Raw genomic sequence first — 12023 nt, forward strand, 5'->3', positions numbered from 1 at the left:
AATTTTTAGACTTACTGCATTGCGATTGTACCATAGGATCTGTTTATTTCCTCTTTTGGGACTCTAAGTTTTTCACAGATGTGTATGAGTATGATTTATTTAATACATTATTCTTATATTATTAGACTCTTTTAGATCTTTATTTGACTAACAAATTTGTCAAATCCAGAGTATGTTGAAATCTCCCACAATAATCGAAACAATTGTTTTATCTTATATTGTTTTTGTATACCTGAGAACTTTAGCTTCAAATATTCTGATGCACTGCTATTTGACGTATAATTTTTTTGAGGGGGGAGGTATTCTAATTTTTATTAGTATCAATTCAATTTGTCAGTTAACTTTTTTCATTAAAATATATTTATCAAATTAAAAGATTAATGTTGCCAATCTGATTTCTGTGTATATTTTTGTAAGATATATCTCACTTATGAATTTATATTTAATCTTCTAGGTCATTTACTTTTAGATCTATGTCTTTTGAGAATAGCATGTAATCAGCTTTTAATATTTGACTCAACCTGAGCATCTGTCATTTAATAGAACTTTTCTTTTTTTGTCTTCAGAAGTTACTCAATCTGTTTTTATTTTACTGGTGATTACCTTTAAATTTAAAAAATAATAATTTGAGCTCCTTTTTCTCCACTTAGATCACAAACTGAGACAATGTTTACTGATCCCTTCCTGTGTAAAATAAGGAATATAACATGATAACTCTCCCTATGCCTTTAGTATACTTTCCACTGCAAGATTATATAATTCAGAATTCTTGACCAATATTATAGTAGTAATTTATATTATGTATCATCTCTTTCAGTAATTATTTTTACCTTTTTATTGCCTTCACATAAACAGATTTACATTAATCATTTCATTCACCAATTTTCAACCTTTTCCATCTCATGGTACTCATAAATTAATTACTAAAATTTGCCATACACCAAAAAATATATTTTTTGCCAATCTGACACAAAAATAACGATATATATTTATTCATGCTGGACAGCTATTGTTGTATGGGCTGTTGTCATTTTCTTTTTATTTGGCAATCTAAGGAAAAAGAGGTCAGTGCCTCTGATTAAATAGTCGAATAGTCTACATTTTAAAAGTTCTTGTGGCACACTGGTTAAAAATCACTGATTTAGACCCGTGGTGCTCACTGCCAGAACTTCGATGCCTCAACTCTCTGAACTGTTTATTTTGGTGCTTCTCCTGATGAGCTCAGATACATCTACAACTGGAAACTGGGTGTTTATGGAATTTGTCCTTACCCTTAAAATTCAAAAAACTCACAAGGCTATGTGGACATATTGATTTCTGCCCTTAGTGTTCCCAGTGGCTTCCACAACTTTACTCACCAAGCTGTGCTTCAATGGTATTGTTTATTGGATAAGTTATCTTAGGGATTCTTCCTCCATGTCCAACATTTACTCCTAAGAAATCATACCCACAGAAAATTGCATTAGAATCACATATGATACATTCCTCACTACTTTGATGTGATAATAACATTATAAAAAAAAATGGCACAGAGCAGACCTTCAAAAAACATTTGTCAATTAAAAACAGAACTCGTGGTATGACAAAACATCATTTCATAAATGCATGTTTTTAAACCAGAAATAATTGAATTGCTAAGGAAATAACAAAACCCTAAAAGCTGGCCTACCAAGAAAGTTTGCTTTGCTATCATCTATTTGATATAAATATAAGCTGGTGAGACTGTGTAATAAAATTTTAATGACTAATAATCCAAATACACTTCTTAAGCAGTGGCTATTATTAAACCTCTGGCTTAGGTTCTAGAAAGAGAAAAATAATGACCCTAATATTTTATCTTCAGTCTCATTCCTCCATTCTTCAACCCTGCTTTTCCATATTCTTTCCATCCTTTATCCTCCATTTATTCTTCAGCTCTTTCATTTCTCTATCCCACTTTATAATTCTCTACCTTATATTGATCTCTCACCCTTTTGTCTTTCTTGGCTTCTTCCTTTCTCCATTTTTCCACGAAAATTTAGCAATCACCCTCTTAGTCCCATATTCTTCCTATACATTTGGGTGGACTGTGGAAAAGTTAGAAAAAAAGCAATATAGGGAAATGCAAAAACATATATCTTTTATGATGGCAATTTGCATCTTCTATAAACAGTTCATATTCAATATACTCCAAACGGAAGTCATCACCAGTAGATAACGTTCCACTTTCCAAGTGATCACACACATCTAAAATTTAGAAGTCATTCTAGGCAATAGCTTTTTTTTACCCCCTTCAAATTATCAATCACCTCTCACCATTTCTCAGTTTGTGCCTCTTTCTTCACTCCTACACCCTCTATTTTCCTGAGGCATTCTTATTTACATCCAGCTCTTCAATTACCATCAAAATGTCAGTGATTTCACAAGTTGTATCTCCAGCTGTTTCTCTAAGATCCAGACCCACAGAGATGAAGGCCTGCTGGATATCCTCACTTGAGCATCTCAAAAGCACCAAGTATTCAGCTTATCCATGACAAAACTCATGATTACACTCCCAAACCCAGTTTTCCTCCAAAGTTATCTTATTTCATTGAATAATATCTCCACCCAATCAGTTATGTATGCCCAAAAGCCTAGCTTCCTTGACTTTGCCTCATCCCTCACCCCATATTCAAGCCAACACTGAGAACTGTGGGTTTTACCTCCTAAAATGCTTCAAATCAATTCACATCATTCTATCTTCAGTGTTACTATGTTGCCTGTGCCTACTTGGTATTACACCAGCAACTCTCCTGCTCTCAACCTCTCCGGCTGATTACCATTTCTCTAAGAATAAAATCCATACTCCTCACTTTGGATTCCTACCTAATCTTGGCCTGTTTACTTCTCCAACTTCAAACTGCCATTGCCTCCCTCACTCTGCATAACACCAGCCAACCTGTCTGCTTTCAGTCCTTCAGACAGTGTGGTCTGTCTTGTTATAGGGTCTTCACTCCAGCTGCATCCTCAGTCTCAAAAAATCTTTGCCATTCCATCACAAAGTTAATGCTTCCTGACCACTAACATCACTATTACTAGGAAGCTTTTCCTGACCCACTGTCTTCTCAACAGGTCCTTGTCTATCTGATCTCATATTTTCCTTTCCTTCATTGCATTAATCTTCTTGGTAATTACTCATTAATAGATTATCTGATAACTCTCTGCCTCCTTCCCTGCTCAGACTTCAAAGCTCCCTCAGAGCAGTGGTCCTGGCTGTCTTCCTCACCATCATGTCTCACTGCTTAGCACAGGGACTGGCCTTTTTAAACACTGAATAAAGAGTCACTAAATAACTACCTAAAAAGAAGCCCTACTACTTCCATCCAAGTTTAGATTATTAGGACATTGAAGGAGTAGTCTAAATGGTCTAGGCCTCCAGACCCTCTTCAATTCCTGCTCAAATCATCTCAAAACTGTCACCCATCACAGATACAGCCTTGTCACTCTGTACTCATACCCATCCCAAGGCTGTTCAGAGGCTACATGGTAAAGCTTGTATATAACCGGCCTCCTTGACCTTGCCACTGTTTGTCTCAATGTCCTCAACTTCCAGCACTCCTCACCTCATACTTACATATGCTCTAACAAGATTAGTTTTACTTTCAACATAATCTATGATGGTAGACACAGCTATGCTTTCTGCACCTTCTCACTCTTCTTTATTTATGTAAATTTTACTCGTCCTTCAAAATTCAGCAGAGAAGATATTTCTTCTTGGAAGCCTTCCAGACCATTTACTTGCCACCCTTGTGGCTACTTATGAATCATTTCCTGTCTATAAGTCTATCCTTACCACAATTGTTAAGATCTCTAGCTTCACTACCACTAGGCTGAGAGCTTCTCAATAGAAGAAACAATGTTTTTTTAATTTTTTTACTTATCAGGTTTTAACAATTTAGGGCATATAACAGATCAAAAATAAATGTTTACAGCCCTTGTCGGCTTGCTCAGTGGTAGAGCATCAGCCTGGTGTAAGGATGTCCCAGGCTCGATACCCAGTCAGAGCACACAGAAACCCATCTGTTTCTCCACCCCTCCCCGTCTTGATTCTCTCTCTCTCTCTCTCTTTCCCTCCTGTAGTCATGGCTCTGTTGGAGCAAGTTGGCCTTGGAAACTGAGGATGTCTCCACGGCCTCCACCTCAGGTGCTAAGAAGAGCTTGGTTGCTAAGCAATGGAGCAACACCTGGATGGGTAGAGCATCGCCCCCTGCTGGGCTTGCCAGGTAAATCCCGATTGGAGAGCATGCAGGTGTCTGTCTCTGCCTCCCCTCCTCTTACTGAATAAATAAATAAATAAATAAATAAATAAATAAATAAATAAATAAATAAATTTTAAAAAGTAAATGTTTGCTTTAATGACATGAGATGTATACTCTTGAACTCAGTGACCTCTTGGGGTCTTTTTCAGTTGCATTTGAAATTTTACATTTCAAAAAATTCCCTCAGCTATTAATAAAACTAAAGTATAATAGTTAATTATTCTGTAAAACGTAGACTTGTGCCTTATGTAGGTTAGGCAATGGGTTAAGTATTAGAGATTCAACTGGGAACAAGACAAAGAAAGTGCCTACTTTCAGAATCATATCACTTAGCATAAAACCCAAGGCATAAAAATCAAAAAAGCTAATGCAATTAATTTTCATACTTAAGAGGCTCCAGGTGGGAAGCAGGAAGCCACTCATGCTGGACACATCTCCTAAGAGAGCCACACCATCAAGAAATATCTAAGTAGGGATGACGTCAGAGTAATGGCGGGGTAGGAAGCGATACCAATAAATCTCCCCCAAAACTCAACAAGATCTTCAACCAGAAACAGAAAAACCTATACTTGGAGCCTCCAGATGCTTCGCAATACACCCAAAGGTATGGTCGAGTGAAAAATTGGCTAAATATATAACCAAACCCCGAAGGAAATAGGTAGTAAGAAATGCTCCACCTTCCTCACTAACCTAAACAGGGCGGCTTTCTCTGGTAACTGTGAATATAGAAACTGAGGCAGGCAAAGGGGGTGAATAGATCCAGGCCGTGGCACAAACGGCCGAACCAGGCTGTGGCACGGAGATCCAAGCCAGGAAAAACTGATCCTGTGGCAACACGGGCAATACAAGCTAACACTCGCGCCAAACCCAAACAAAGAAAGACAAGCGGGGCAGCCATTTTACCCGATCTCCTGGTCGGTGCGCAGTTAGTGGGCGAGAGATTTCTCCCTAAGCCCCGGGAGTGGGTGTCCGTGTTACCCCACAGAGAGGCAGAGTCAGAGGCCTTTCTGTGGGCCGAAAGCAGAATCTCTGGGCAGACCCAGCACCCTGGGAAAGCCGCGCACGGGAGGGAGCGAGAACTAATTCCAACGGTGGAAATTTTCTGTGCTGGTGGGGGTTTCATTCAGAGGGAAACGCGGCCGGCCTCATATCCTGGTCTGCGCACACAGATAGTGAGTGATTCTTCCGAGTGCCTCGGCAGTGTGCGCCCATGTTATCGCACAGAGGGGCAGAGTCAGGGGCCTTTGTGTGGGCCAAAGCGGAATTTCGGGCCGCCCCAGCGCCTTGCAAAAGCCGCGCACGGGGACGGAGCGAGAGCCAATTCCAAGGCTGGAACTTTTCCATGCGGTTGGGGGTGTCACATAGAGCGTGAGACTGCTGGCCAGATATCCTGGTCTGCGCACACAGATAGTGAGAGTTTCCTCCAAGCGCCCCGGAAGTGGGCGCCCGCTTGTGTTACCAGACAGAGTGGCAGAGCCAGAGGTCTTTGAGTGGGTGGAAAGCCCGCCTGATTATGCTAGCAGCTCTGACTGACTGAGCCTTAACCAGAGCCCTGTGCTGAGTGGAAATAGAGTGGGGAGTTGCCAGCTCTTTGAGCCTCTTACTATCCAGGCAGAGGCAGCAGCAACCCCATAGCTGGATACTCAGGCTACTAATTGAGGAAGGAAAGACTAGAAGAAAGGCTCCAGGAACACGGACTCTCTCACTGTTGGAGCCTATAAATGCTAATGAGCCTCGACTGCCAACGAGACTAAAGCACAATACATGACATCGCCATAGAGACTTATCAACTGCAAACCTCTACCTGAGCGTGCCAAAGGGGCAGAACCCGGGGTACAGAGTCACTGACCAGGAAGAGGGAGAGAAAAGAAAAAGCAAGAAAATAACCTCTCAAAATCAAGAATAATCCGCAGATTTTATAACCTATCCCATTTTATTATATTTGTTCGTTTGTTTCTCTTATCTTCATTCTTGATACTTTTTCTCCTCCTCCAATTTGGCCGACTGACTCTCTGCCGGTCATACTCTCTCCTCTCCTTGAACTACACTACCCATAAGTGTTACATCTCCCACTATCTTTTCTCTCCTCTTCCTTTCTCTCTATGAGAGTTGCACTCCAAAACCCTTAACTCTCTCTCTCTCTCTCTCTCCTTTCTTTTTTCTTCTTTTAGTGGTTCCCTCTTTTTTTCTCTCTCTTTCTTTTCTCCCTCTATATTAGTTTCTTCCTTTCTCCTTTACATCTCTCATTCAAACCTTAATAACAAACAAATTATCTTATCTGGGACTCAAACTTATGTTTGTGGCATTTTGGGGGGTTTTTACTTCATCTTTTTAACTCACTAGCAGTGCTCCCATCCATGGCTCTCCATTTTATCTAGTTCTTGTTCCACTAAATACAATAGTAATTTTTTAATTTGTCCCCCCATTTTTCTGTTTTCCTCTTACTCCTCTCATCATAACTCTTAGACAACCAACACCTAAAAGCAAATCATTTTATTCTTGACCCAAATTTTTTCCTTATTTGCTTTTTGTGGGTCCATACCCTCTTGTTTATTCTTTCTTTTTTTTCTTTTTTTTTGCCCCTTTATTACTTTTCCCCAATTCAGGCCCTCCATCACAGGCATTGTTTGTTATAATTCACAGTTCACCACAAGATTTTCTCAAGAAAGAGGGGAGAGAAGAGGAGAGGAAAAAAGGAGGGGGGGAATAATTTCCTTTTTTAAAAATTTTTATTTTATTTTATTTTTCTTTATTTCATTATTAATTTTTTTTAAAAAACAACTCTTTTCGATTTATTTTTTTATTTTTTTTAACTTTTTATTCTTTATTAAATCTCATTAATACTATCAACAAAACCACCCTCAGATGCCATTAAGGAAGAGAAAATCGAATATCATGGATACAAAAGAAAGAGGTAACACAGCTAGATGAGGAAAAATCTATGGAGAAAAAATTTAATATATTGGAAACCGTGGAGCTAAATGACAGAGAATTCAAGATAGAAATCCTAAAAATCCTCCGAGATATACAAGAAAACACAGAAAGGCAATTTAGGGAGCTCAGAAAACAACTCAATGAACACAAAGAATATATGTCCAAGGAAATTGAAACTATAAAAACAAATCAAACAGAGATGAAAAACTCAATTCACGAGCTGAAAAACGAAGTAACAAGCTTAGCTAATAGGACAGGTCAGATAGAAGAGAGGATTAGTGAAATAGAAGACAAGCAACTTGAGGCACAACAGAGAGAAGAAGAAAGAGACTCAAAAATTTAAAAAAATGAGATAGCCCTACAAGAATTATCTGACTCCATCAAAAAGAATAACATAAGAATAATAGGTATATCAGAGGGAGAAGAGAGAGAAAATGGAATGGAGAACATACTCAAACAAATAATAGATGAGAACTTCCCAAGCCTGTGGAAAGAACTAAAGCCTCAAGTTCAAGAAGCAAACAGAACTCCAAGTTTTCTTAACCCCAACAAACCTACTCCAAGGCATATCATAATGAAATTGGCAAAAACCAACAGCAAAGAAAAAATTCTCAAGGCAGCCAGGGAAAAGAAGAATACAACATATACAGGAAGGCCCATTAGATTATCATCAGATTTCTCAGCAGAAATTCTACAAGCTAGAAGAGAGTGGACCCCAATATTTAAAGTCCTGAAAGAGAGGAACTTTCAGCCATGAATACTATACCCATCAGAGCTATCCTTCAAATATGAAGGAGAAATAAAAACATTCACAGATACAGAAAAGATGAGGGAATTTATCATCAGAAAACCCCCACTCCAGGAATTACTAAAGGGGGTTCTCCAATCAGATACAAAGAACAAAAAAAAACAGAGCCACAAGTAAAAGCTCCAAGAAGAACACAATAAAACCAAATTTAAACTGTGACAACAACAAAAAGAAAGAGGGGGAGAAGATGGAGATTAACAGTAGCAAAGGACGATGGAGTGCAAAAGTACTCACAAAATAGTTCGCTACAATGAACAGGGTAGGGACCCTTTCCATTACTCAAAGGTAACCACCATTGAAAAAACCACCACAGAAGCACATGAGATAAAAAAAGATAGCAACAGAGGAAAGATGTATGGAATACAACCAATTAAAAACAAAAGATAGAAAAACGAAAGAGAAGGATCAAACAAAACTAACAAAAAGCAAGATATAAAATGGCAATAGGGAACTCACACGTATCAATAATTACACTAAATGTAAACGAATTAAACTCACCAATAAAAAGGCGCAGAGTAGCAGAATGGATTAAAAAAGAAAATCCAACTGTATGCTGCCTACAGGAAACTCATCTAAGTAACAAGGATAAAAACAAATTCAAAGTGAAAGGCTGGAAAACAATACTCCAAGCAAATAACATCCAAAAAAAAGCAGGCGTAGCAATACTCATACCAGATAATGCTGACTACAAGACAGGAAAAGTACTCAGAGACAAAAATGGCCATTTCATAATGGCTAAGGGGACACTGAATCAAGAAGACATAACAATTCTTAATATATATGCACCAAACCAAGGAGCACCAAAATATATAAGACAGCTACTTATTGATCTTAAAACAAAAACTGACAAAAATACAATCATACTTGGAAACCACAATACACCGCTGACGGCTCTAGATCGGTCATCCAAACAGAGGATCAACAAAGACATAGTGGCCTTAAACAAAACACTAGAGCACCTGGATATGATAGACATCTACAGGACATTACATCCCAAAGTGACTGAGTATACATTTTTCTCCAGTGTACATGGATCATTCTCAAGAATTGACCATATGTTGGGCCACAAAAACAACATCAGCAAATTCAGAAAAATCGAAGTTGTACCAAGCATATTTTCTGATCATAAAGCCTTGAAACTAGAATTCAACTGCAAAAAAGAGAAAAAAAATCCCACAAAAATGTGGAAACTAAACAACATAGTTTTAAAAAATGAATGGGTCAAAAAAGAAATAAGCGCAGAGATCAAAAGATATATACAGACTAATGAAAATGACACTACGACATATCAGAATCTATGGGATGCAGCAAAAGCAGTGATAAGAGGGAAGTTCATATCACTTCAGGCATATATGAACAAACAAGAGAGAGCCCAAGTGAACCACTGAACTTCACACCTTAAGGAACTGGAAAAAGAACAAAGGCAACGCAAAACTAGCCGAAGAAAGGAGATAATAAAAATCAGAGCAGAAATAAATGAAATAGAGAACAGAAAAACTATAGATAAAATTAATAGAACAAGCAGCTGGTTCTTTGAAAAGATCAACAAAGTTGACAAACACCTGGCAGGACTTACCAAAAAAAAAAAAGAGAGAGAGAAAGAACTCATATAAACAAAATCCAAAATGAAAGAGGAGAAATCACCACGGACACCGTAGATATACAAAGAATTATTGTAGAATACTATGAAAAACTTTATGCCACTAAATTCAACAACCTAGAAGAAATGGATAAATTCCAAGAACAATACAACCTTCCTAGACTGAGTCTAGAAGAAGCAGAAAGCCTAAACAGACCTATCAGTAGAGAAGAAATAGAAAAAAACATTAAAAACCTCCCCAAAAATAAAAGTCCAGGCCCTGACGGCTATACCAGCGAATTTTATCAAACATTCAAAGAAGACTTGGTTCCTATTCTACTCAAAGTCTTCCAAAAAATTGAAGAAGAAGCAATACTTCCAAACACATTTTATGAGGCCAACATAACCCTCATGCCAAAACCAGGCAAGGATAGCACAAAAAAAGAAAACTACAGACCAATGAATACAGATGCTAAAATACTAAACAAAATACTAGCAAATCGAATACAACAACATATTAAAAAATAATACATCATGATCAAGTGGGATTCATCCCAGAATCTCAAGGATGGTTCAACATACGTAAAACAATTAACGTAATACACCATATCAACAAAACAAAGAACAAAAACCACATGATCTTATCAATAGACGCAGAAAAGGCTTTTGATAAAATACAACACAATTTTATGTTTAAGACTCTCAACAAAATGGATATAGAAGGAAAATATCTCAACATGATAAAGGCCATATATGATAAACCATCAGCTAACATCATATTAAATGGCACTAAACTGAAGGCTTTCCCCCTTAAATCAGGAACAAGACAGGATTGTCCACTATCTCCACTCTTATTTAATGTGGTACTAGAGGTTCTAGCCAGAGCAATCAGACAAGACAAAGAAATAAAAGGCATCCATATCGGAAAAGAAGAAGTAACGGTATCACTTTTTGCAGATGATATGATCCTATACATCGAAAACCCCAAAGAATCCACAAAAAGACTATGAGAAACAATAAGCCAATACAGTAAGGTCGCAGGATACAAAATTAACATACAGAAGTCAATAGCCTTTCTATATGCCAACAATGAAACAACTGAGAAGGAACTCAAAAGAATAATCCCCTTCACGATTGCAACAAAAAAAATAAAATACTTAGGAATAAACATAACAAAGAATGTAAAGGACTTATATAATGAAAACTATAAACCATTGTTAAGGGAAATCGAAAAAGATATAATGAGATGGAAGAATATACCTTGTTCTTGGCTAGGAAGAATAAATATAATCAAGATGGCTATATTACCCAAAGCAATATACTAATTTAATGCAATTTCCATCAAACTTCCAATGACGTTTTTTAAAGAAATAGAGCAAAAAATCATCAGATTTATATGGAACTATAAAAAACCCCGAACAGCTAAAGCAATCCTAAAGAAAAAGAATGAAGCTGGGGGCATTACAATACCTGACTTCAAACTATATTATAGGGCCACGACAATCAAAACAGCATGGTATTGGCAGAAAAATAGACACTCAGACCAATGGAACAGAATAGAAAGTCCAGAAATAAAACCACATACATATAGTCAAATAATTTTTGATAAAGGGGCCAAGAACACACAATGGAGAAAAGAAAGCCTCTTCAATAAATGGTGCTGGGAAAACTGGAAAGCCACATGCAAAAGAATGAAACTGGACTACAGTCTCTCCCCCTGTACAAAAATTAACTCAAAATGGATCAAAGATCTAAACATAAGACCTGAAACAATTAAGTACATAGAAGAAGACATAGGTACTCAACTCATGGACCTGGGTTTTAAAGAGCATTTTATGAATTTGACTCCACAGGCAAGAGAAGTGAAGGCAAAAATTAATGAATGGGACTACATCAGACTAAGAAGTTTTTGCTCAGCAAGAGAAACTGATAAGAAAATAAACAGAAAGCCAACTAAATGGGAAATGATATTTTCAAACAACAGCTCAGATAAGGGCCTAATATTCAAAATATACAAAGAACTCATAAAACTCAACAACAAACAAACAAACAAACAATCCAATAAAAAAATGGGAAGAGGATATGAACAGACACTTCTCCCAGGAAGAAATACAAATGGCCAACAGATATATGAAAAGATGCTCATCTTCTTTAGCTATTAGAGAAATGCAAATCAAAACTTCGGCAATGAGATACCACCTCACACCTTTTCGATTAGCTATTATTAGCAAGACAGGTAATAGCAAATGTTGGAGAGGCTGTGGAGAAAAAGGAACCCTCATACACTGTTGGTGGGAATGTAAAGTAGTACAACCATTATGGAAGAAAGTATGGTGGTTCCTCAAAAAACTGAAAATAGAACTACCTTATGACCCAGCAATCCCTCTACTGGGTATATATCCCAAAAACTCAGAAACATTGATAC

The 12023-nt window shown here is 37.4% G+C and overlaps 1 protein-coding gene across 7 annotated transcripts in view; it reads right to left on the reverse strand.

Annotated features, from left to right (window-relative positions):
* Positions 1–12023, reverse strand: part of IL1RL2 (interleukin 1 receptor like 2) — a 42946-nt gene that overhangs the window by 23712 nt on the left and 7211 nt on the right. For all 7 annotated transcript variants that reach the window (XM_066267898.1, XM_066267897.1, XM_066267896.1 and 4 more), the window contains one exon: positions 1359–1433. In XM_066267898.1, the coding sequence (XP_066123995.1) occupies positions 1359–1433 (75 nt within the window). The remainder of the gene's footprint in view (positions 1–1358; positions 1434–12023) is intronic.

This window comes from Saccopteryx bilineata, chromosome 3, assembly GCF_036850765.1.
Source record: "Saccopteryx bilineata isolate mSacBil1 chromosome 3, mSacBil1_pri_phased_curated, whole genome shotgun sequence".
In the NCBI taxonomy this organism is placed as follows: Eukaryota; Metazoa; Chordata; class Mammalia; order Chiroptera; family Emballonuridae; genus Saccopteryx; species Saccopteryx bilineata.